Raw genomic sequence first — 27,513 nt, 5'->3', positions numbered from 1 at the left:
ATGGACTGGAAGAATCGTTCACCTGCTTGAAATTTGCGCTGACGGGGGAAGAGGTACTGGCCTACCCTGAATATGACCAACCATTTGTATTGTATACAGATGCCAGCAACGTGGGGCTGGGAGCTGTGCTGTCCCAGGTCCAGAAAGGCAAGGAAAGAGTAATCGCTTACGCCAGCAGGAAACTTCGCCCCACTGAAAGGAACCCTGACAACTACAGTTCCTTTAAGCTGGAATTCCTCGCCGTCGTTTGGGCCGTGACAGAGAGGTTTAAGCACTACCTAGCCTCAGCAAAATTCACTGTCTTCACGGATAATAATCCACTAACGCACTTGGACACAGCAAAACTCGGGGCCTTGGAGCAGCAGTGGATGGCCCGGTTGTCCAATTACGACTTCACCATCAAGTACCGGGCCGGGCACAAGAATGCGAATGCCGATGCATTGTCCCGGATGCCCCACTTACCTGAAACAGAGGAAGATTCAGAAGCATATGAAGAGGTAGAGCTGCCCGCTTTCCATCGCCCCAAGGCTACCCAGTGTTCCCATCAGGTGGAGAACAGGCGCAAGAATAAGCCGGGTACCCCGTTGAATCCCTTGCCCCCCGGTGAGCAAGTACTCAAATGGAAGAGGATACTACACAAGCTTGATGACCAATGGGAAGCGGAACCATATACCATCCTACCATCCGATTTCGACAATACAAAGGTCTGTCTCATCAGCAAAGATGGAGGGGAAACCTCAACGGCCATATCCAGAGACCATCTTAAAATATGCCCTGATAAGCTGAGAAATGGGGAAACAGACCCCGAGACGTCTCCGCCCATGGAAGAGAAAAAGATGATACACACTGTTCTTGGCGATTTTCTCCAGTCGTGGACTCAAATAAACCAGGCCATCGTGGTACCTGTCTTAACGTTTCGTCAACCGAAACCGCCAGAATTAGATGTGATGCCGGATCATCCGGACCCTCAATCACAGCGGACCCCACCTGAGGATGCCACGCTAATCGTTGGGCCAGCACGTCCTCCCTCTGCTATCGGTGAATCTGCCATACCCACTATCAGTAGTAGCAGCTCTGAGAACTCCAGCATGCCAGTGCTACCCAGACTCACTAGAAGTGTAGCTAGAAGACTACACCAGCGGTAGCAAGCATAGTGGGCCCTGTTAGACCAATAGCAACCCCTGCACTGCGGAGGTCTACACGTAGCACCAAGAATCAAACTCCCCTTCGCTACAAAACTTGGAGATACTAAGTTGCTGAAAGTGTTTGTGTAAATATCTTTGTTGCAGGATTAAGAATGGACAATGGAGTGATGGACAGTGAATTGCTCCAAAACTTTCACAGGGACCCCTTTGTTTACCCGGGGTCCCTGCTGTTTTCAAAGTTGCACTCAATGAACTGGGAGTCATGAACTATGCATGACCAAACTTTTTGCAACGTTCAAGCGTCCTAACCTCCCATAAAGGGAAGCATTGTTATATTTACTTGTTCATAGTATTTACGTGTTCATTGTATTTCAAATTTTTGTATGTTTTGCATTAAGATGTATTGTTGTTCTTCTTTCCCCAGTCCGGGAGTACTGGATTTAACCGGGGGGGAGTGCAGCGCCCCAGAGTCCTGATCGTTGCAGTAATGTTGCTCTGCCGCTAAGGGGAGTGATGTTACGTCTGATTGCACCAAAGGAGTTCACCTGACCAGGTATCACAGACACACATTACACTTCACACTCCGGCCACCAGGGGGAGTGGTTCTATCAATTAGGCCACTCCTCACGCTCTGGTAAAACTGGGGGTTGGACGGGAAGTTAGGCAGAAAGAGCCCGGGAGAGTTTGGGAGAGGACCTGTCAGAGGTGGGATCCTGACAGCGGCCTAGAAAGAGGACAGATCGTTACGGAGCCGCTCCTGCACTACTTGCGGCGGCATCTTAATAAAGTACACAAAGCGAAGTTTATTGTGGAGAAGTGAGAAGCATGATCACAGCACAAAGGAGATAGAACCAGAAGGAGTCATGCCCCTGAGATCGTGGCAACATCCTTCTGAGGCGTGTAGCCGGTGGCCGGAGCACCGAGAAAGTAAGAGACTCTACGCATTACTTTGAACACGGCAGGACAGTTAATTATAGGTTGGCTGTCTCACCTAAATCACCTAAGCAGACAAAGGAGGCAATCATGGGAGAGGGGCGTCTCTAGGGTCCCAGAATAACTCCAGGCCTACCCGTCATACGGGTGCGTCCTAGCCATATCATCTGGGGGACGGAGAGAGAAAGAACATCAGAAACAGACACGACAGTTGTGAGGACTATCCCGTGGTGCATAGCAGGGAAGGACTACAACACACAGGCGCCAGTAGGTAGGCACTGATTTCCACCTGCAAAGGAACTCTGGATGTGCCATCGGACCGACCGGTCTCAGCCAGCCCTGTTAGCAGTGCTCTGGATTGTGGATCCCTAAGTCTTCAGTAAAGAGGTAAAGAGACTGCAAAGCTGTGTCCTTGTTATTCATTGTGCCTTGCACCACGCACCACACCATCACCTTTAATGGGACGCACCTTAGCAGGGTCACGGACCGGGTCTAGCCACCGTGACATCCTTAGAACAGAAGAAGAAGAGGCCCGGTACTGAGTACCCCGCGACCCTGCATCTGGGGGCGCTCCACTGGCATTAACCCTGTGTGAGCGCTCAGCGCTGACTGCAGGGCAGTAAAGCAGTGGCCATTTCGCTGCCAGACTATGGCCATCACTGATTGGTCATGGCAATGGTCATGCACGTTTTGCCATGACCAATCAGCGACTTGGATATCCATGACAGACAGAGGCCACGGTCAATGAATATCCATGACAGACAGACAGAAGGACAGACAGAATGATGGAAGTGACCCTTAAGGTACCTTCACACTGAGCGACTTTAGAATGATAACGATAGCGATCCGTGATGTTGCAGCGTCCTGGATAGCGATATCGTTGTGTTTGACATGCAGCAGCGATCAGGATCCTGCTGTGAGATCGCTGGTCGGAGCTTGAAGGCCAGCACTTTATTTCGTTGCTGGATCACCCGCTGACATCGCTGAATCGGCGTGTGTGACGCCGATCCAGCGATGTCTTCACTTGTAACCAGGGTAAACATCGGGTTACTAAGCGCAGGGCCGCGCTTAGTAACCCGATATTTACCCTGGTTACCATTGTAAATGTAAAAAAAAAAAACACTACATACTTACATTCCGGTGTCTGTCGCGTCCCCCGGCGTCCGCTTCCCTGCACTCCTCCTGCATCCTGTGTCAGCGCCAGCCGGCCGTAACAGCACAGCACAGCGGTGATGTCACCGCTCTGCTTTACGGCTGGCGCTTACACAGGATGCTGGAGGAGTGCAGGGAAGCGGACGCCGGGGGACGTGACAGGCACCGGAATGTGAGTATGTTGTTTTTTTTTTACATTTGCAATGGTAACCAGGGTAAACATCGGGTTACTAAGAGCGGCCCTGCGCTTAGTAACCCGATGTTTACCCTGGTTACCCGGGGACTTCGGCATCGTTGGTCGCTGGAGAGCTGTCTGTGTGACAGCTCCCCAGCGACCACACAGCGACGCGGCAGCGATCGGCATCATTGTCTATATCGCAGCAGTGTCGCTAAATGTGACGGTACCTTTAGACAATTATGTAATAGATGGGGCAAAAGGGGGTGATATGAACTTTTATATCATTTTACTTTTCACTTGCTTCAATAGTCTCCATGTGGGACCTGAAGCTGTGATCTTCTGATCGATTGTATTTGTATATGTGTAGCAGAAATGCTCATCTGCTATGAATGCCAGTCCCTGGACAGCGCTCATAGCAAATCAGCTATGACAACCGTCATCAGTCTTCTGCAGACGCCAGGTTGTAATGCCAACCCATCGGCGCCCCGCGATCATGTGTCGGACACGCCGATAGACAGGCCTTATGGCGCACTTCTGGCACAGATTGACAGCAGTATTTAACATGTTAACAGCCTGGGGTTATCGTGATTCCACCTGCGGCTCTTAGGGGCACATGACTATTGATTAAATCAGCTGTCATGTACCTGAAACGATGCGGGCTAAACACTGGAGCCTGCATCAAAGAGGAAGAGGCGACCTATAACGTATATATAAAGGGGATAAAATTAACTTTTGCTCATGAGAAAACCCCTACAAGGCTTCCTGAAGATTGCCAGCCCTTGACCCAAACTTTAGCAGTTTTGAGTGATTATTTATACGTTTGAGATGTACAATTGGGAGGGTTGTAATCATTTTAGACAGACACAGCGGTCTTGTAGTGGATACCCCCAGCCATGACCACTCTCGCTGGAGCTGGTGTGATATGTGAATGTGACAATAACCTTGCATATTAGAGAAGAAAACTGGGACATCAGTAGATGAACGTTTTATTTCTTTAAATAATGCTGGGTTTCATGTAAATATTAAAAAAGGAGTGAATGACTCCTGTAACATGACATTTATATCAGAAGTGAATGCCATTAAAATGGAAAAACTCCTGAATTGCTTCTAACCCCACAAAAAAATAGCATGTACCCCAAAAATACATTTCCAGACAAAACATTCCATAAAATGCTGGAAAATGCTAAAAATGCTAGTGTATACAAAGTGTGAAGACAAATCACTTAGCCATAATGCAGTTACCGTTTATACTCGAGTATAAGCCGTGAATTTCAGCCCATTTTTTTGGGCTGAAATTGCCTCTCTCGGCTTATACTCGAGTCATACCCAGGGGTCGGGAGGGGATGGAGAGCAACAGCTGTGTAATAATACTCACCTGCTCCTGGCGCGGTGTCCCTGGTTCTCCGGCAGCTTCTTCCTGTATTGAGCGGTCACATTGTACTGCTCATTACAGTAATTAATATGGACCCGGCTCCACTCCCATAGGGGTGGAGCCACATATTCATTACTGTAATGGGCAGTATCATGTTACCGCTCAATACAGGAAGAAGCTGCAGTGCATGATATTCACCTGCTACCCGTTCCACCGCCGGCCGCCGCTGCGTCTTCCTCGTCCTCTGCACTGATGCTCAGGTCAGAGGGTGCGGTGACGCAATTAGTGTGCGCGCCGCCCTCTGCCTGAACAGTCAGTGCAGAGGACGAGGAAGACACAGCGGCACCCGTCGGTGGAACGCGGAGCAGGTGAATATAGCAAGTGCCGGGGGCCTGAGAGGTGAGTATGTCTTTTTTTTTTTAATCGCAGCAACAGCATATGGGGCAAATGTCTGTATGGAGCATCTTATGGGGCCATGTGCAGCATTATATGGGGCAAATATCTGTATGGGTGTTTTGGGGTTTTTTTTAATATACATTGTTTTTGTGTGTATTCTATGATAGATTTGGCTTGAGAAAGGCATCTTGTTGCTGAAACATCGCGGCTGAAGTATATCTGTGCATACCAAAGTTTTTGCTTTCTCCTTTGCATTTGGCGGATGTTTTGCCTCTTTGTTTCATTTTGAACACTAAACAATAAATTGTTCTTATTTGAGTGCTGAAGGTTCTTGCTTAAAGTCTACATTATATGGGGCAAACATCTGTATGGGGCCATGTGTAGCATTATCTGGGGCAAATATCTGTATGGAGCATCTTATGGGGCCATAATCAGCATTATTGGATCATTATACGGGGCAAATGTGTCTATGGAGCATCTTATGGGGCCATAATCAGCATTTGTGGAGCATTATATGGGGCAAATGTCTGTATGGAGCATCTTATGGGGGCATAATCAATATTTGTGCAGCATTATATGGGGCATATTTTAATATGGAGCATCTTATGGGGTCCATCATGAACTGTATGGAGCATTATATGGGGCTCCTGATTCAATATGGATATTCAAAAACACTTAAACTAATAATGTCTCAATTAATTTTACTTTTATTGGTATCTATTTTTATTTTTGAAATTTTCCAATAGCTGCTGCATTTTCCACCCTAGGCTTATACTCGAGTCATTAAGTTTTCAAAGTTTTTTGTGGCAAAATTAGGAGTCTCGGCTTATACTCGGGTAGGCTTATACTCGAGTATATACGGTACTTACAGTGACGCCTGCTTCTATCACTACACACCACAGTACTGACTAAGGGCAGCCCCAGTGATATAGGAGGCGGAGAGGACAGCATCTTTTAATGGCTCAGGTGCCCCATGAGCTTGTAGTAAAAGCCTCCTTTCTAGAACATTCCATGTGAGTTTTCCTTCTGTCAGTGACTTTTACATTATTACTTTCACAGCTTTGACATCCAGGAAAATATCTGAAGAATATCAAAGCTGAAGCCATAATGGAGAAAGGAAAACGCGATGTGCGGGATGATGAGTGGTGCAAAGACGACGTTGCTACAGGTAACTGCCCCAGTGAGGAGTCACCACTAAATAAAGCATTCTTCTTGTTCACTGGACTGGACTATTTTAAGCTTGCAGTTTTATGTTATGTGTTTTTTCAGCTTTTCTGGCCATAAATTCCCCCAATTCAGATAAAATACAGATTATGTATGGCTGACAATGTCATGGTGCAATATGTAACAAGACCGGTTGTGTATCTATAATAAGGTTTAAAGAATAGACTGGGATGATGGATCATCAAAAACACATAACGCCTCATGGAAAAAGTATCTAGTTTAGTGTTTTATATGATATCCATCATGGCTTTGGTTCCTTGGTTAATATATAATACTAGCTGAAGAGCCCGGCGTTGCCTGGGCATAGTAAATATCTGTGGTTAGTTATAGCACCTCACTTCTCTTATTTTCCCCTGACGCCTCTCATATTCCCCCTCACATCTCTCATTTTCCCCCTCACACCTCTTATTTTCCCCCTGACTCCTCTCATTCCCCCCTAACACTTGTCATTTTGACCTCACATCTGTCATTTTCCGATCACTACACTATTTTCCCTCACTCCTCTCATTTTGCACTCACACCTTTTCATTTTCACCTCACACCCCTCATTTCCACCTCACACCTCTCATTTTCCCCTCAGTATATCCATGTTTGTCATCTCCCTTATATAAAGTATACACCTGTATGTCATCTCCTGTATATAGTATATACCTGCTGTATGTCATCTCTTCCTGTATATTGTATATATCTGTGTCATCTCCTCCTGTATATAGTATATACCTGTATGTCATCACTTCTGCATATACTATACCTGTATGTCATCTCCTCCTATATATAGTATATACCTGCTGTATGTCATCTCCTGTATATAGTATATACCTGTATGTCATCTCCCTTGTATATAGTATATAACTGCTGTATGTCATCTCCATATACCTATGTGTCATCTCCTCTTTTATATAGTATATACCTGTATGTCATCTCCTCCTGTATATAGTATATACGTGTGTCATCTCCTCCTGTATATAATATATACCTGTAAGTCATCTCCTCCTGTATATAGTATATACCTGTGTGTCATCTGCTCCTGTATATAGTATATACCTGTGTGTCATCTCCTCCTGTATATAGTATGTACCTGTATGTCATCTCCTCCTGTATATAGTATATACCTGTGTGTCATCTCCTCCTGTATATAGTATATACCTGTGTGTCATCTGCTCCTGTATATAGCATATATCTGTGTCATCTCCTCATGTATATAGTATATACGTTTGTCATCTCCCCTGTATATAGTATATACCTGTGTGTCATCTCCTCCTGTATATAGTATATACCTGTGTGTCATCTCCTCCTGTATATAGTATATACCTGTATGTCATCTCCTCCTGTATATAGTATATACCTGTGTGTTATCTCCTCCTGTATATAGTATATACCTGTGTGTCAGAAGTTTGACAAAAATGTAAAAAAAATTGCAATTTTCAAACCTTGAATGATTATCCCTTTAAGGCTGGGGTCAAACTTGCAAGTGTGATGCGAGAAACTCGCGCATCAATACCCAGCACTCGAACCAGAGTGTTCGACTGCATGTATATCTATGCAGCCGCACACTCCGATCCCGACTGACAGCGGCAGTGCCGGGTATTGATGCGAGAGACTCACGCGAGTTTCTCGCATCACACTCGCAAGTGTGACCCCGGCCTAATCCAGATAGTCATACCACAGAAAAACATTAATAAATAACATTTCCCTCATGTCTGCTTTACATCAGCACCATTTGTAAAATGTTATTTTATTTTGTTATCCTTTTAGGAGGTTTAGAAATGTTGCAGCAATTTTTCATTTTTCAAGGAAATTTACAAAATGTATTTGTTTGAGGGACCTATCCAGGCTTGAAGTGACTTTGTGGGTCCTATATATTGGAAAACCTCGAAACGTGATACCATTTTGAAAACAGCACCCCCCGGTATAAAACTGCTGTCAGGTAGTTTATTAATAGTGATGAGTGAACGTGCTCGCCGCTACTCGTTACTCACCCGAGTATCGGGGTACTCGGGGGAACTCGCCGAGCAGCGAGCATTTCCGGGATTATTTGGCGGTAACTGCAGTCTTCACCCCGCGTTTTTGGCGAACTTTAGAGACCCAATCACGGTGCAGGGATTGTCTGCCAGGCCATGAAACGCCTCAGCCATCTTTGTTGTGGTCGTGCAGTGATTGGCTGGGCCACACAGCATCATCCCGAGTATAAGAGACCTTGCACCACCCTGCTCGCCGCATTCTGTTCCTGTTTCAGAGAGAGTAAGGAGAGCTGCTGCCGAGATAGGGTCAGTGGTTTTAGAGTTAGTGTACGTCTGCAACTCTTACATCCACAACTCCTCAACAACCAAAAGTCCTTTTTAGGGCTAATTCGTGGGTCCCGATATTGCGGCGCTAGGCAGGCAGGGCACAACATATCCACATCAGTGCAAGGCCTGCAGGCACTGTATGTGCGTCCATTGGTCCCACTGCATCCTTCCCAAAGCCCCATAACTGCCTGCTGCTGCAGCTTATTTACTGTCTATATACCTTTTTTTTCCAGGACGTCCATCCTGACAGCACCCTGGAGGACGTCCTCCTCCCCTTGCTGGGACAGGAAACACACGAGAGTTCAAAAGGTCCGGTCCCACCCCCAAACCTCAGTGTTTTTCCTGTCCCCTGTCTCCCGAGAGAAGCTGCGCAGCTTACTGGAGCTCAGGGGGATCGTGCGGCTTGCCAATATCCTTCCCCCTGTCAAGAGGCTCAGGGCAGAAACCCTCCAGAGGGGGGTCCCTCTGCTCCAAAGACCAGGAGTGGACGAGGCTCCTGGTGGCAGCCGCTTCTCCTGGTGGGAGGCTCTCGACTGCGGACGCGGTTCCACGGAGTTTGCGGCATCCTGAGCGGCATGGCGCCCGGCACGGCGTCTTCAGGCGGAAGTTCCCAGGGACCGCGTCACTTCCGGTTTCGTGGCATCTGTTACCGTCACTTCCGGTAACGCTGTATGTACGGGGGAAGGTGTGCGCTCCAGCGTGGATCACACACGGCTGAGGCGTTTCTGTCCGGCGCTCTGAGCTGCGGGGACCTGTTACCTCGGGAAGCATGGAAGGAAGCATGCCAGCCGAGGAGGGGGTAAGTGCGCATAGCGTAAACTTCCCCATCTGCACGCACGAGCAGGGTTGCCCTTTACTTTTCCCTATCTTATGTCGTTTAAGGATAAGGGAACCCCCGCTGCCCCACCTGGTCCATCTAAGAAATCCAGCAAGGCCTCTGGAAAATCCAGTAGATGCCCCATATGTAGCGTAAAGCTTCCGGACACTCATGGGAAAACCTTATGTGCAGATTGCACATCCAAGGTTATGAGAGACGAGCAGCCCTCACTATTGTCTGAAATGAGGTCCCTAATACGAGAGGAAGTCCAGGCTTCTCTGTCTAGCATGGTGGAAAAGTCCAGCCCCATTCCCAGCCGCAAAAGGGCCAGACGGGAACAAGACTTAAAAGATCTGGGGTTTACCTCGGAGGACAAGTCTGACTCTGAAGACTTCGTCTCAGAAGAAGAGGGGGAGCGTCCTTCAGGGAGCCAGGACCACCAAAGGAAATACCTCTTCCAGGCGGAGGATACGAATGATCTTGTGCAGGCTGTGCGGTGCACAATGCAGATAGAAGAAACTTCTAAGCCACAATCCAGGCAGGACCTGATGTTTGGGGGACTTATGTCACGTCGGCAGACAGTCTTCCCAGTTAGTGAGCATATTAAAGCCATGGTACTCGAGGAGTGGAAAGAGGCAGAACGTCGGCTGGTATTATCTAAGGACTTCATTCAAGCCGGAGGATGTAAAACTATGGGATACCCAAAGTTGATGTTCCGGTGGCAAAGGTTGCCAAAAAGACAGCTATGCCATTCGAGGACTCATCAAACTTGCGCAATCCCATGGATCGGAAAGCCGACATACTGCTAAAGAGGGCCTGGGAATCCTCTGCGGCTCTAATTAAGACCAACATTGCAGCTACCTCGGTAGCCCGGTCTATGTACCTTTGGATGGGTCAATTGGAAGAGGATCTCTCTAATAAGACCCCGAGATCCGAAATCCTAAATTCTCTCCCTATAATGAGATCTGCCACGGCCTTTCTGTCCGACATCACGGCTGAATCAGTCAGATTTTCAGCTAGAAATGGTTCATTATCCAATGCGGCTAGAAGGGCGGTCTGGCTAAGATCATGGTCTGGGGATAATGCTTCCAAGACCAAATTATGTTCAATTCCCTTTTCAGGAGCAAGGGTATTTGGTCCTTCCCTAGATACTATCCTAGAGTCGGCCTCTGACAAGAAAAAGGGGTTTCCGGAGGACAAGCCTAAGAGGTCTCAGTCCTTTCGGAGAGGGTTTCCCTTCAGGAGACAGTCCGATTTCAGAGGGGGTAGATCCAATAGAGGATTTAATCGGGGTTTCCGTACCCAGGGTAACAAGAACAAAAGTTTCTTCTTCAGCCCCTCCTCTAAATCTAAGACACAATGACGCCACCCTTATAGGGGGAAGGCTTCGTCACTTTGCGAACAATTGGGCCCGAATCAATGAAAATCAGTGGGTCCTTCGGACTGTGTCAGAGGGCTACAGTATTGAGCTCTACTCCCCTCCACCAGACAGATACATCATACCTACGGTGGTTTCGCGAGACTCTCCCATGATGATAGACTTAATGGGGATGCTTTCCTCAAAAGTCATAGTTCCAGTACCGCCACTAGAAGTAGGCCAGGGTCACTACTCTTCCCTATTTTCCATAACGAAACCATCCGGCGATTCCCGCACAATAGTAAATCTGAAACACCTGAATTCCTGGGTCAGGTACAAGAGGTTTCGTATGGAGTCCATTCGTTCAGCAATCCTCCTGATAGATCAGGACGCTGTAATGTGCACTCTCGACCTGAAGAGTGCCTATTATCAGGTCCCCGTCCACCCTCTTTCTCAGAGTCTTCTGAGGTTTGCAGTAGTTCTGCCATCTGGGACCTGTCACTACCAGTTTCAGTGCCTTCCGTTCGGACTTGCCTCAGCACCTCAGATATTTACAAAGCTGGTGTCAGAGATCGTTGCTTTCCTGGGGAACCAAGGGATCATAATAGTCCCATATCTCGACGACTTCCTCCTGGTGGCAAGAACTCCAGAGATTCTGTCGGATCACAGGAACCGAACTATATCTGTGATTGAACAATTAGGATGTGTCATAAACTGGCAGAAATCCAACCTAACTCCGGAACACAAAAAGATCTTCCTGGGAGTGTGTCTGGACTCAGCAAACAGAATATCTCTACTACCCGAATCCAAGCTGGAGGCAATACAAATCCAGATGAGACTCCCATTAGAACGCAGAGTTTCAATAAGGACGGCCATGAGAGTGCTAGGCCTAATGATGGCTTGCATACTGTGTGTAAGATGGGCACAGTTCCATTCAAGACCACTGCAAAGATTAATTCTTTCCAAGTGGGACCGTCGTCAGTCTTCTCTGGACAGTATTTTAAGGCTATCAGATCCAGTACGAAGGTCTCTCCTCTGGTGGACAGACCCAGAGAAGCTAAGGAACGGAGTGCTATGGTCTACCGATCCCTACGTGGTAGTTACAACAGACGCCAGCGCCTGGGGCTGGGCGGGAGCTCATTTAAAAGGCAGGATCCTACAAGGGAGATGGCCTCCAGACGTCATTCACAACTCCTCCAACTTCAAAGAGTTGTATGCTGTTTGGGAAGCCTTGAGAAGGAAGCATCACACTCTGGAGAATTGCCATGTCAGGATACTGTCCGACAATGTGACAATGGTTTCTTTTCTGAAGCATCAAGGAGGCTCAAGACACCATCTGCTTCAGGAGCTTGCGGGAAGAATATTTCGCTGGGCAGAAAGATCGGTCCTTTCCATCTCAGCAATTCACCTAGAGGGCTCCCAGAACGTCATAGCAGACTACTTGAGCAGGAGAAGAGTGTCTGCAACAGAGTGGGAACTCAACCAGGATATCTTCCGGGATTTATGTCTTCGCTGGGGAATCCCCAGTATAGACCTATTTGCAAACAGGAGAAATTCGAAGGTCTCAAGATTCTTCTCGCTGAACCCTCAGGATGTTCCGTAAGGGATAGATGGTCTGAGCCAGGAATGGACGGAACCTCTCTCATATGCATTCCCTCCTCTGGCACTAATTCCGGCTGTTCTCAGGAAGATCAAGGAGGATCGAGCTCGAGTTATTCTGGTTGTTCCATACTGGCCAAGAAGGAGTTGGTTCTCTCTTCTAGTAGACCTGGCAATCGAGAACCCAGTAGAGCTTCCTCGCAGGGCAGATATAATCCACCAGGGTCCTGTGTATCACCCGTACCCAGAGAAGCTCCATCTCTCAGCCTGGATCCTGAAGGGAAGATCCTGAAGGCCAGAGGTCTGTCGAACCAAGTAATAGCCACGATCAAGGCCAGTAGGAAGCCCGTCACATCGGCAATTTCTCTGAAGATCTGGAGACGGTTCTGTCTGGAGGGTGGCAGGTCTGAGATAGCGGCGGCCACTCCCGACTTACCTAGAATTCTAGATTTCCTGCAGGTCGGGTTTGACAAAGGTCTTAAACCAAGCACCTTGTAAGTGCAGATCTCGGCACTCAGCTCCTTTTTTGACTATCCCCTAGCATCTCACCCGTGGATAGTTAGATTTATCAGAGCCACCCAGAGGTTGCGTCCCACCATTAGACAATTATCGCCTTCCTGGGACCTTAATTTGGTCCTCAGATTCTTCTGTAAAGATAATTACGCTTCGGCTGATAACATGTCCATTTCAGTCCTAACACGTAAAACAGCATTCTTAGTAGCTATTACCACAGCTAAGAAGGTGGGGGAAATTCAGGCCCTGTGCACTAGGGACCCGTACCTCCAGATTAGAGATGAAAGCTTAATCCTTAAACTCGATCCCTCGTTTATTCCAAAAGTAGGAACGCTTAAAAATAGGAATCAGGAAATCGTGTTACCATCCTTTTGCAGTAACCCTACTAATGCTAAAGAGAGAGCTCTGCATTCTCTTGATGTCAGACAGGCGGTCCTTGACTACCTGTCAGCCACCAACTCATGGCGCATTGATCCAAATTTGTTTATTTTGTTTGGTGGAAAGAATAAAGGTAAAAAGTCCTCTATCGCTCGTTGGATCACGTCTGTGATCTCTGAGGCCTACCAGTCAGAGGGGATTCCTCCTCCAAAGGGTCTCCATGCACACTCTACTCGAGGGATAGCTACTTCTTGGGCTGAGAGGGCAGGCGCCTCTCTAGAGCAAATTTGTAAGGCCGCAACATGGGCTATTTTTGTAAACACTATAAACTTGATGTTTTGTCTGGTCAACATACTGCATTTGGGAGAAAAGTTCTCCAAGCGGTAATCCCACCCTAAGGAGGTGCTTTGGTACTCTCCAGGGTGCTGTCAGGAGGGACGTCCTGGAAAATAGGTATTAAGCTTACCGTTAATGATGTTTCCAGGAGTCCATCCTGACAGCACGGGTAGTTCCCTCCCTGGTAATATTTATATGCATGATGTAATATAACTCTAGCATATTTGTAATACGTTCCTAGCATATGATGTAATATGTTCCTGGTATTTGATGTAATATGTTCTATTGAACATTAAAGAATCTTTTCTGCATTTCCTTGAGGCAGTTCTTGTTACAACACTGAGGTTTGGGGGTGGGACCGGACCTTTTGAATTCTCGTGTGTTTCCTGTCCCAGCAAGGGGAGGAGGACGTCCTCCAGGGTGCTGTCAGGATGGACTCCTGGAAACATCATTAACGGTAAGCTTAATACCTATTTTTCCAAAAATTCCCCCCCCAAAAAAAATAAATAAATATATATATATATATATATATATATATATATATACAGTCTGTTCTGTAAAACTGAGGTCTGTTGAAAAGTGATAGTTTGTCAGGCATACGTAGCATAGTTGTGTGTGCTACCCTTGTGCCCCTTTTTTCTTCTTTTTCCGGTGTTTTAAATTCACCAGAAAAGGCCTCATATATCTCATATATCTCTGTGCTCCAAGTTTGGGCATTGGAGACTGGTGTACTTACTTTGTGTCTGTGTGATACTCAAATTCTATACAGCGCTATTCAGCCTACAAAATTTTTTAAAGGCCGCAGATTTGCCAGTGTTGTATTTCTGTGAGAGCCCTCATATACAGTATCTCTGCTCAAAGATTGGGCATTGGAGGCCGGTGTACTTACTTTGTGTCTGTGTGATACTCAAATTCCATACAGCGCTATTCAGCCTACAAAATTTTTTAAAGGCCACAGATTTGCCAGTGTTGTATTTCTGTTACAGGCGTCATATATCTCTGCTCCAAGTTTTAGCATTGGGGGCCGGTGTACTTATTTTTTGGCTGTGTGATACTCAAATTCTATACAGCACTATTTAACATAAATTATCTTTAACCCCTTCATGACCCAGCCTATTTTGACCTTAAAGACCTTGCCATTTTTTGCAATTCTGACCAGTGTCCCTTTATGAGGTAATAACTCGGGAACGCTTCAACGGATCCAAGCGATTCTGAGATTTTTTTCTCGTGACATATTGGGCTTCATGTTAGTGGTAAATTTAGGTTGATAATTTTTGCGTTTATGTGTGAAAAAATCGGAAATTTGGCGAAAATTTTGAAAATTTCGCAATTTTCAAATTTTTAATTTTTATTCTGTTAAACCAGAAAGATATGTGACACAAAATAGTTAATAAATAACATTTCCCACATGTCTACTTTACATCAGCACAATTTTGGAAACAATTTTTTTTTTTGCTAGGAAGTTATAAGGGTTAAAAGTTGATCAGCGATTTCTCATTTTTACAACAAAATTTACAAAACCATTTTTTTTAGGGACCACCTCACATTTGAAGTCAGTTTGAGGGGTCTATATGGCTGAATATACCCAAAACTGACACCATTCTAAAAACTGCACCCCTCAAGGTGCTCAAAACCACATTCAAGAAGTTTATTAACCCTTCAGGTGTTTCACAGCAGCAGAAGCAACATAGAAGGAAAAAATGAACATTTCACTTTTTAGTCACAAAAATGATCTTTCAGCAACAATTTTTTTATTTTCCCAAGGGTAAAAGGAGAAACTGGACCACAAAACTTGTTGTGCAACTTGTCCTGAGTACACTGATACCCCATATGTGGGGGGGAACCACTGTTTGGGCGCATGGCAGGGCTCGGAAGGGAAGGAGCGCCATTTGACTTTTTGAATGAAAAATTAGCTCCAATCTTTAGTGGACACCATGTCGCGTCTGGAGAGCCTCTGTGTGCCTAAACATTGGAGCACCCCCACAAGTGACCCCATTTTGGAAACTAGACACCCCAAGGAACTTATCTAGATCCATAGTGAGCATTTTGTACCCCCAGGTGCTTCACAAATTGATCCGTAAAAATGAAAAAGTACTTTTTTTCACAAAAATTTTCTTTAAGCCTCAATTTTTTTCATTTTCACATGGCCAACAGGATAAAGTGGATCCTAAAATGTGTTGAGCAATTTCTCCTGAGTACACTGATACCTCATATGTGGGGGTAAACCACTGTTTGGGCGCACGGCAGAGCTCAGAAGGGAAGGAGCACCATTTGACTTTTTGAATGAAAAATTAGCTCCAATCTTTAGTGGACACCATGTCGCGTTTGGAGAGCCTCTGTGTGCCTAAACATTGGAGCACCCCCACAAGTGACCCCATTTTGGAAACTAGACCCCCCAAGGAACTTATCTAGACGCATAGTGAGCATTTTGTACCCCCAGGTGCTTCACAAATTGATCCGTAAAAATGAAAAAGTACTTTTTTTTCACAAAAATTTTCTTAAAGCCTCAATTTTTTTCATTTTCACATGGGCAACAGGATAAAGTGGATCCTAAAATGTGTTGAGCAATTTCTCCTGAGTACACTGATACCTCATATGTGGGGGTAAACCACTGTTTGGGCGCACGGCAAAGCTCAGAATGGAAGGAGCACCATTTGACTTTTTGAATGAAAAATTAGCTCCAATCTTTAGTGGACACCATGTCGTGTTTGGAGAGCCTCTGTGTGCCTAAACATTGGAGCACCCCCACAAGTGACCCCATTTTGGAAACTAGACCCCCCAAGGAACTTATCTAGATGCATAGTGAGCATTTTGTACCCCCAGGTGCTTCACAAATTGATCAGTAAAAATGAAAAAGTACTTTTTTTTCACAAAAATTTTCTTTTAGCCTCAATGTTTTTCATTTTCACATGGGCAACAGGATAAAGTGGATCCTAAAATGTGTTTAGCAATTTCTCCTGAGTACACTGATACCTCATATGTGGGGGTAAACCACTGTTTGGGCGCACGGCAGAGCTCAGAAGGGAAGGAGCACCATTTGACTTTTTGAATGAAAAATTAGCTCCAATCTTTAGTGGACACCATGTCGCGTTTGGAGAGCCTCTGTGTGCCTAAACATTGGAGCACCCCCACAAGTGACCCCATTTTGGAAACTAGACCCCCCAAGGAACTTATCTAGATGCATAGTGAGCATTTTGTACCCCCAGGTGCTTCATAAATTGATCCGTAAAAATGAAAAAGTGAAAAAGTACTTTTTTTTCACAAAAATTTTCTTTTAGCCTCAATTGTTTTCATTTTCACATGGGCAACAGGATAAAGTGGATCCTAAAATGTGTTGAGCAATTTCTCCTGAGTACACTGATACCTCATATGTGGGGGTAAACCACTGTTTTGGCGCACGGCAGAGCTCAGAAGGGAAGGAGCGCCATTTGACTTTTTGACATACATAGTGTACATCAGGTTGGTGTGTGTGTGTTGTAGTGTACGTCAGGTTGGTGTGTGTGGTGTATACTGCACCACACACACCAACCTGATGTACACCACACCACACACCAACCTGATATACACTACAACACACACACCAACCTGACGTAGGGTCAGGTTGGCGAGTGTGGAGTAGTGTACATCAGGTTGGTGGATAGTGTACATGTGGAGTAGTGTACGTCAGGTTGGTGTGTTGTGTGTATACTACACCACACACACCAACCTGACGTACACTACACCACACCACACACCAACCTGACATACACTACAACACACACACACACCAACTTGACGTAGGGTCAGGTTGGCGAGTGTGGAGTAGTGTACATCAGGTTGGTGGGTAGTGTACATGTGGTGTAGTGTATGTCTGGTTGGTGTGTGTGTGGTGTATACTACACCACACACACACCAACCTGACATACATTACAACACACACACCAACCTGACGTAGGGTCAGGTTGGCGAGTGTGGAGTAGTGTACATCAGGTTGGTGGGTAGTGTACATGTGGTGTAGTGTACGTCAGGTTGGTGTGTTGTTTGTATACTACACCACACACACCAACCTGACGTACACTACACCACACCACACACCAACCTGACATACACTACAACACACACACACACCAACTTGACGTAGGGTCAGGTTGGCGAGTGTGGAGTAGTGTACATCAGGTTGGTGGGTAGTGTACATGTGGTGTAGTGTATGTCTGGTTGGTGTGTGTGTGTGGTGTATACTACACCACACACACACCAACCTGACATACATTACAACACACACACCAACCTGACGTAGGGTCAGGTTGGCGAGTGTGGAGTAGTGTACATCAGGTTGGTGGGTAGTGTACATGTGGTGTAGTGTACGTCAGGTTGGTGTGTTGTGTGTATACTACACCACACACACCAACCTGACGTACACTACACCACACACCAACCTGACATACACTACAGCACACACACACCAACCTGACGTAGGGTCAGGTTGGCGAGTGTGGAGTAGTGCACATCAGGTTGGTGGGTAGTGTACATGTGGTGTAGTGTACGTCCGGTTGGTGTGTGTGTGGTGTATATTACACCACACACACCAACCTGACGTACACCACACACCAACCTGACATACACTACACCACACATACCAACCTGACGTAGGGTCAGGTTGGTGTGTGTGGTGTAGTGTATGTCAGGTTGGTGTGTGGTGTAGTGTACGTCAGGTTGGTGTGTGTGTGGTGTTGTGTATATCAGCCTGGTGTGGGTGAGTGCTGTAGTCGAATATCAGGATGTGGCTAGTCCACGGACGTGTGATGAATTCTGAAGCATTCATCCAAACACAGTCCAGGTTTGTCGGGACACGTTTCACATTGGAAACGAGTTTCCCTTCTTATCCCCCTTTTATAACATACCCGGCACCTTTTTCTTTTTTGCCCCTCACCGGGAAAATGTTGCCCTGGTACCATACGGGATCCTTGAGTTCCAGCAGTGCTGGGGCCCGCTCCTTCCTCGTCTCCAAACATCAGGGCCTTTATCACCGCCTCCTGGAACTGAAGGAAGGTGTTGTTGGTCTGACCTGCACATCGTGATAGCACGTATGCGTTATACAATGCCATTTGTACGATGTGCACAGCCAGTTTTTTATACCACACCTTCGTCTTCCGCATGGCACTATAGGGCTGGAGGACTTGATCAGAAAGATCAACTCCCCCCATGTGTTTGTTGTACCCCAGCGCACAGTCCGGTTTGTGGACCTGTGCTGTGGTACCTCGAACAGTGCTGGCCATGGTGCCGGGACCATGGATTGTTGTCAAGAAAAAGACGTCCCTTTTGTCTTTGAACTTGACCACAAGCATGTTGCCACTACATTGGGCCCGGCTCTCACCCTTTGGGAGAACCTGCTCAATTAGTGACAAAGGGAGACCCCTCTGGTTTCTGCGCACGGTACCGCAAGCAACGGTAGCTCTGGCAGAGAGGGATTGAAAGAGTGGGATGCTTGTATAAAAGTTATCAACGTACAGATGGTAACCTTTATCAAGCAGTGGGTGGACCAAATCCCACACTATTTTCCCACTCACCCCCAGAGCAGGTGGACATTCTGGGGGCTGGATCCTGGTGTCCTTTCCTTGATAAACTCTAAAGCTGAGAGCGTACCCTGAGGTACTCTCGCAGATCTTATAGAGCTTAATCCCGTACCTCGCCCTCTTGCTGGGCAGGTACTGACGGAACTGAAGCCTCCCTTTGAAGTGGATGAGGGATTCATCCACACAAATTTCCCTTTGGGGAATGTACACTTCAGCAAACTTGTTGCTGAAGTGTTCGATGACCGGCCGAATTTTGAACAGTCTATCAAAATTCGGGTCATCGTGGGGAAGGATGTCCGTGTTGTCCCTAAAGTGGAGAAATTTATGAATCGCCTCAAAACGTTTGCGATTCATAACCATGCCAAATACTGGAGTTTGATATAAAATATCAGTACTCCAGTATTGGCGAAGTTCTGGTTTCTTCACAATCCCCATGTGAAGGACCAGTCCCCAATATTTCAACATTTCTGCAGAGTCAACGGGACTCCAAGCAGAAAATGATGAAACTGGGTTTTGGGAAAAAAATTGCAGAGCATATAAGTTTGTTTGCTCCACCATGAGACTGACGATTGACTCCGAGAAATAGACTTTGAAAAAGTCTATTTCCCTGAGGTTGGCAGTCTCAAATTGGATTCCTGATTGGGGAATGAAATCAGGAATCCGTGGAGCAAAATTTTCAGGGACGGGGGTCCAGGTGGGGGCACTAGTGCTAGGTTGGGCGTGACTAGCACTAGGTTGGGGGTTACTCGCACTTGGTTGTGGGTCTTCTCTCCCGGCCTCCGACTCTTCTTCCCTGGGCTCCGGCTCTTCTTCCCTGGGCTCCGGACGATTTCTCGTCCTGCGACTTCTTGGTGGTGGCGAGTCCATGTCACTGGAGGAGGAAGAGTGGGAGGAATAGAGAAAGGTAGGGTCCTCTCCCTCACTATCAGCTTCGGAGGCAATAAAAGAATATGCCTCCTCTGCCGAGTACAGCCTTTGTGACTGGGACGAGCGGGACATTGTGTGTGCGTGCGTGTAAAAAAACTAAGCTTTATTAGTGTGCGTGTGTGTATGTGTGAGTGTTTAGTGAAACTTTCTACTGCAGGAGGGGGCTTTCAGGCGTGGGGGGCTGAGGATATGCAGGAGCCGGCAGCAGCAGTAAGGGGAGCAATCAGCAGGGCGTGGGAGCGATCACGCGGGAGCGATCAGCAGGGCGTGGGAGCGATCACGCGGGAGCAATCAGCAGGGCGCGGGAGCGATTACGCGGGAGCGATAAGTGGGGCGCGGGACGATCATGCGAAAGCGAACAGCAGGGCAGGCGGGAGCTGTCAGGCGAAGGGGCCTGAGGAGACGCAGGAGCCGGCAGCAGCAGCGCGGGGGGGGTTAACAAGGTGATCACTGGGGCGGGTGATCACCAGGGGGCAGGAGGTGGCTGTCAGGTGCGGAGGAAATGTGGGGGCAGGGGAGATGTAGGAGCCGGCAGCAGGGAAGGGTGATCACTGGGCAGGGGGCTGATTTCTGGGGTGTGGGAGGGAGTGGAGGGGTTAACGGATGGCAGGGGGGGATCGGACGGTTGGGGGGAGCGGGAGGCAGAGGGGGGAGTACCGGAAGGCGGACAGGCGGCGATCAGCGGACCGGAAGGAGGACAGGCGACGATCAGCGGGGCACGGGGGAGCTGTCAGGCGAAGGGGCCTGAGGAGATGCAGGAGGCGGCAGCAGCAGTGGGGGGGTGATCAGGGGGGCAGGGGGTGATCAGAGTGATCACTGGGGCGGGTGATCACGGGGGGAACAGAAGGTGGATGTCAGGAGCGGGGGGAAGGAGGGGGCAGGGGAGATGTAGGAGCCTGCAGCAAGGAAGGGTGATCACTGGGCAGGGGGCTGATTTCTGGGGTGTGGGAGGGAGTGGAGGGGTTAACGGATGGCAGGGGGGGGGATCGGACGGTTGGGGGGAGCGGGAGGCAGAGGGGGGAGTACCGGAAGGCGGACAGGCGGCTATCAGTGGACGGGAAGGCGGACAGGTGGCGATCAGTGGGGCACAGGGGAGCAGTCAAGTGAAGGGGCCTGAGGTAATGCAGGAGCCAGCAGCAGCAGGGGGGGTGATCAGGGGGTGATCAGAGCGATCACTGGGGTGGTTGATCACTGGGGGGGGGGCGGGGGGAGTCAGAAGGTGGCTGTCAGGAGCAGGGGGGGGAGGAGGGGGCAGGGGAGATGTAGGAGCCTGGGTGATCACTGGGCAGGGGGCTGATTTCTTGGGCGTGAGAGGGAGTGCAGGGGTTAACGGACGGCGGGGGGGGATCGGATGGTGGGGGGAGAGGGAGGCAGAGGGGGGGAGTACCGGATGGCGGCAGCAGCGGCGATCACGCAGCAGGGGCGATCAAGCGGCGGTCAGGCAGCGGCGGCGGCGATCAGGCAGCGGGCGGCGGCGATCAGGCAGTGGCGGCGGCAGGTGCGGCACGTAGGGACCTCACTCTCCAGCTTCCACGAAAGGGATGAAGCTGGAGAGTGATGTCAGACATGTTTCACTCCGCCCCTCCACCGCTGATTGGAGTGAAAGCGTCACATGGACGCTTTCTCCAATCAGAGCTGGAGGGGGGTGAAACAGAGGACACAGGAGCGATCGTGACCACGGGGGGGCAAAGCCACCCCCCCTGGGGTCAACTAGAGGTCCTCACGTACCTGCGGGTCGGGTGACATTTCATTGACCCCGGTCACCCGACCCGCAGGAACGCGATCAATCCATGACGCATATGCTGCGTCATGGGTCGGAATGGCACCGACTTTCATGACGCAGCGTATGCGTCAAAGGTCGGGAAGGGGTTAAAAAAAAAAAAGCCCCCAAGAATTGACTACAGTCTGTTAGGTCAGGCTGAGGCCTGCCTGGTGTTTGGGTTTGAAAAATCGTAGATTTGCAGTCATACTGATCACAGATTATTTCGCTACTAATAAAGACATTTCTGTTGAGCATTTGAAATAGTGCAGTAGTCCATTTAAAATGGTTAAGGCAAGTGACAAGGGACAGGGAAGTGGACGTGATGCTGATGGTTCATCCAAAGGACGAGGCCGTGGGCAAGATGAAAGTGGCAACAACAAAGACCCACATCTTCTCGCTCGACCTTCCTGTCTCAGTTTCTAGGGACCTGCAGCACACCACTATTGAAGCCAGAGTAGTGTGAAACTGTTGTTGGTTGGATAGTGGATAATGCTTCCAGTCACTTAGCCACCACCACCACCTTGTCTTCCACACGGTCATGTCTGAGTAGCCGTGAGTGTGGCCAGGATATTCCTCACCCTGATCCTCTTTCCTCCCACCATGCCGAGTGCCCTGAGACAACTGATCCCACACTTAGACACTCTGAAGAGCTGTTCAGTTTTCCATTTCAAGATTCAGAAATCTCTGCCAGTAAACTTGAAGTGGGGAACGATGAGATCGCATGTAGAGCTGCCCAAAGCTTTCACCAGCCCCGGTCACATGAAGACGTTGGTGGGAAAGTGTTCCAAGAGGTGGACGATGATGAGACACAATTGCCAGAAAGTCAGGAGGAGGAGCAGGGTGCGGATGTGGAAGACGAGGTGTTGGATGACAGTGACTGACCCAACCTGGCCGGAGGACATGCATAGTGAGGACAGCAGCACAAATGGGGAAGGAGTCATATCCCCCCAACAGGCAGGAAGAAGCAATGTGGTGGCCACAGACAGAAGGCATGCATCCATTCCCAGTAACACTAACATGAGGGAAGTTGCCATTCCAACTGTTACATCTTCCTGAGTCTGGTTATTTTTTAAAGACTCTGCCGATAACCCCAAACAGGCCATGTGCAGTACCTGCCATGCCCGCATCAGCAGGGGTAGCAAAACAACCAGCCTGACCACCACAAGCATGATCAGGCACATGCAAGCAAAGCACCCAACTTTGTGGGCCGAACCCCAGGCTCCAGGACCACTGCCTGCTAGTCACACCACTGCTTCTTCCACTGTTTTGCATAGAAGCCAATCCCCAGTACACCATGCATGTGAATATGCCTCTAGCCCTGCACCTGTTGTGGCCCACAGTCAAGCAGCACCATCAGCAAGCCAGTCCTTGTCCCAGCACAGCGTTCAGTTGTCTATAAGCCAGTCTTTGGAACGCAAGCGGAAATACCCAGCCAACTCCGCACAGGCAACAGTCCTCAATTCTAATATTTATCTTCTGCTTGCCCTAGAAATGCTGCCTTTTCGGCTTGTTGAGATGGAAGCTTTCCACAACCTGATAGTGGCGGCGGTCCCAAGGTACTCGGTCCCCAGTCACCACTATTTCTCCCGTGTGCCGTGCTGGCATTACACCAGCATATGTCCAACAACATTACCCGTGCCCTCAACAATGCTGTTACAGGGAAAGTCCACCTAACCACGGACACGTGGCTAAGTGCTCGTGGGCAGGGACGATACATCTCAATGACAGCACACTGGGTTAACATAGTGGAAGCCGGGACCCAGTCAGACCTTGGGATGGAACACATCCTCCCCACGCCGAGGATTGCTGGCCCTACATCAATCAGGGTTGCCCCACAGTCTACAGCTCCTGCACCTCCTTCTCCTCCTCCTCTTCATCCTCCATCTCTGTAATCAGCACATCAGTCAGAAGCTGGAAGCACTGCAGCACTGCCTCAACCAAGCGGCAACAGGCTTTGCTGAAGCTAATCTGCATAGTTGACAAACTGCACAATGCAGAAGAGTTGTGGACAGCGCTGAAAGAGCAGTCAGATGTTTGGATGGCACCACTGAACCTACAGCCAGGCATGGTCATGTGTGACAATGGCCATAACCTGGTGGTGGCTCTGAGGCAAGGTGAACTCACACATGTACCTTGCTTGGCCCATGTGCTTAACCTCGTGGTTCAATGTTTTCTGAAAAGCTACCTGGAGCTGCCGGATCTGCTAGTGAAATTACGCCATCTGTCTGCCCATTTTAGAAAGTCAGCTACAGCTTCAGCCGCCCTTGCCGTGCTTCAGCAGCGTTTTCAGATTCTAGCTCACCGACTCTTGTGTGATGTCCCCACGCACTGGAACTCTACGCTGCATATGTTGGAAAGGATTTGTGAGCAGAAGAGAGCCGTTGTTGACTACCAACATCAACAAGGCCGTCGAATTTCAGGTCAGACTCCACACATAAGACCTCAGGAGTGGACATGGATGTCAGACATATGTAACATCCGCCAAAACTTTGAGGACTGCACCAAGGTGGTGAGCGACAATGACGCCATAATTAGCATCACCATCCCGCTTCTCAGCATTCTGAAAAACTCTGCTCACAATCAAAGAGGACGCACTGCAGGCGGAGCACGAGGACATGGAGCAAGGAAACATACAGGCGGATTACACTCAGCCCAGCCTCATGTCTTCTCAAGGTGGATTGGTAGGCAATGAGGAGGAGGAAGAACAGGAGCTACTTTCATGCGCTATAGACAGTACTGTTGTGAATTCTGTGGCAGAGCTCCCTCCTGTGGTCACAAGTGGTATTTCAGCTGGTTCTCTCTGTGAGCTTCCGTTGGTGGAGGAAAGTGGTACTGCGGCTTCTGAGTTTCCTTCATCAGGTGATGTGGTGAAGTCGTTAGGTGCTGCTCTATTTAACTCCACCTAGTGCTTTGATCCTGGCCTCCAGTCAATGTTCTAGTATTGGACCTGTTTCCTCCTGGATCGTTCCTGTGGCCTGCTGCTCTGCATAGCTAAGTTCCTCTTTGCTATTTTGTTGCTGTTTTTTTCTGTCCAGCTTGTCAATTTGTTTTTTTTCTGCTTGCTGGAAGCTCTGGGACGCAGAGGGTGTACCTCCGTGCCGTTAGTTCGGTACGGAGGGTCTTTTTGCCCCCTTTGCGTGGTTTTTGTAGGGTTTTGTGTTGACCGCAAAGTTACCTTTCCTATCCTCGCTCTGTTCAGAAAGTTGGGCCTCACTTTGCTAAGTCTATTTCATCTCTACGTTTGTCTTTTCATCTTAACTCACAGTCATTATATGTGGGGGCTGCCTTTTCCTTTGGGGTATTTCTCTGAGGCAAGGTAGGCTTATTTTCTATCTTCAGGCTAGCTAGTTTCTCAGGCCGTGCCGAGTTGCATAGAGAGCGTTAGGCGCAATCCACGGCTGCCTTTAGTGTGGTTTGGAGAGGATTAGGGATTGCGGTCAACAGAGTTCCCACGTCTCAGAGCTCGTTCTTGTTTTTTGGGTTATTGCCAGGTCACTGTATGTGCGCTGACCTCTATGTTCATTGTGGTACTGAATTACCTTTCATAACAGTACTGGAGGCCCAAAGTACTAATGATTCTCAATAGAGGGAAAAAAGAAGTTCTGAGACCATTTTTTTTTCTTTGCACTGTGTTTTGCCTTTTTTTTCCCCTAGACATTTGGGTGGTTCAGGACACAGGTGTAGCAATGGACATTAAAGGTCTGTCTTCATGTGTGGATCAGCTCACGGCAAGAGTACAAAGTATTCAAGACTTTGTGGTTCAGAATTCTATGTTAGAACCGAGAATCCCTATTCCTGATTTGTTTTTTGGAGATAGAACTAAATTTCTGAGTTTCAAAAATAATTGTAAACTATTTCTGGCTTTGAAACCTCGCTCCTCTGGTGACCCAGTTCAACAAGTTAGGATCGTTATTTCTTTTTTGCGTGGCGATCCTCAGGACTGGGCATTTTCCCTTGCGCTAGGGGATCCAGCATTAAGTAATATCGTTGCATTTTTCCTGGCGCTCGGATTGCTGTACGATGAGCCTAATTCTGTGGATCAGGCAGAGAAGAATTTGCTGGCTCTGTGTCAGGGTCAGGATGAAATAGAGGTATATTGTCAGAAATTTAGAAAGTGGTCCGTACTCACTCAGTGGAATGAAGGTGCGCTCGCAGCTATTTTCAGAAAAGGTCTCTCTGAAGCCCTTAAGGATGTCATGGTGGGATTTCCTATGCCTGCTGGTCTGAATGAGTCTATGTCTTTGGCCATTCAGATCGGTCGACGCTTGCGCGAGCGTAAATCTGTGCACCATTTGGCGGTATTACCTGAGCTTAAACCTGAGCCTATGCAGTGCGATAGGACTCTGACCAGAGTTGAACGGCAAGAACACAGACGTCTGAATGGGCTGTGTTTCTACTGTGGTGATTCCACTCATGCTATCTCTGATTGTCCTAAGCGCACTAAGCGGTTCGCTAGGTCTGCCACCATTGGTATGGTACAGTCAAAATTTCTTCTGTCTGTTACCTTGATCTGCTCTTTGTCATCATATTCTGTCATGGCATTTGTGGACTCAGGCGCTGCTCTGAATTTGATGGACTTAGAGTATGCTAGGCGTTGTGGGTTTTTCTTGGAGCCCTTGCAGTGTCCTATTCCATTGAGAGGAATTGATGCTACGCCTTTGGCCAAGAATAAGCCTCAGTACTGGACCCAGCTGACCATGTGCATGGCTCCTGCACATCAGGAGGTTATTCGTTTTCTGGTGTTGCATAATCTGCATGATGTGGTCGTGTTGGGGTTGCCATGGCTACAAGTCCATAATCCAGTTTTAGATTGGAAATCCATGTCTGTGTCCAGCTGGGGTTGTCAGGGGGTACATGGTGATGTCCCATTTCTGACTATTTCGTCATCCACCCCTTCTGAGGTTCCTGAGTTCTTGTATGATTACCGGGATTTATTTGATGAGCCCAAGTCCAATACCCTACCTCCGCATAGGGATTGTGATTGTGCTATCGATTGGATTCCTGGTAGTAAATTCCCAAAAGGTCGACTGTTTAATTTATCTGTGCCTGAGCACGCCGCTATGCGGAGTTATGTGAAGGAGTCTTTGGAGAAGGGGCATATTCGCCCGTCATTGTCGCCATTGGGAGCAGGGTTCTTTTTTGTAGCCAAGAAGGATGGTTCACTGAGACCTTGTATAGATTACCGCCTTCTAAATAAGATCACGGTTAAATTTCAGTACCCCTTGCCATTGTTATCTGATTTGTTTGCTCGGATTAAGGGGGCTAGTTGGTTCACCAAGATAGATCTTCGTGGTGCGTATAATCTTGTGCGTATTAAGCGAGGCGATGAGTGGAAAACTGCATTTAATACGCCCGAGGGCCATTTTGAGTATCTAGTATCGCCATTCGGACTTGCCAATGCTCCATCAGTGTTTCAGTCCTTTATGCATGACATCTTCCGAGAGTACTTGGATAAATTCCTGATTGTGTACTTAGATGACATTTTGATCTTCTCGGATGATTGGGAGTCTCATGTGAAGCAGGTCAGAACGGTGTTTCAGGTCCTGCGTGCTAAGTCTTTGTTTGTGAAGGGATCAAAGTGTCT

General features: G+C 48.1%; 1 protein-coding gene across 2 annotated transcripts in view; it reads left to right on the top strand.

The window, feature by feature from the left end:
* The window catches only part of LOC138645807 (zinc finger protein 84-like), an 82,523-nt gene that overhangs the window by 40,407 nt on the left and 14,603 nt on the right, over positions 1–27,513 (top strand). For both annotated transcript variants that reach the window (XM_069735322.1, XM_069735321.1), the window contains exon 2: positions 6,236–6,344. In XM_069735322.1, coding sequence (XP_069591423.1) covers positions 6,284–6,344 — 61 coding nt within the window. In that variant the 5' untranslated portion in view covers positions 6,236–6,283. The remainder of the gene's footprint in view (positions 1–6,235; positions 6,345–27,513) is intronic.

The sequence above is a fragment of the Ranitomeya imitator genome, chromosome 7 (assembly GCF_032444005.1).
Source record: "Ranitomeya imitator isolate aRanImi1 chromosome 7, aRanImi1.pri, whole genome shotgun sequence".
In the NCBI taxonomy this organism is placed as follows: Eukaryota; Metazoa; Chordata; class Amphibia; order Anura; family Dendrobatidae; genus Ranitomeya; species Ranitomeya imitator.
The sequence above is the reverse complement of the archived record's forward strand: the minus strand, read 5'-3'. Positions and strand labels throughout refer to the sequence as shown.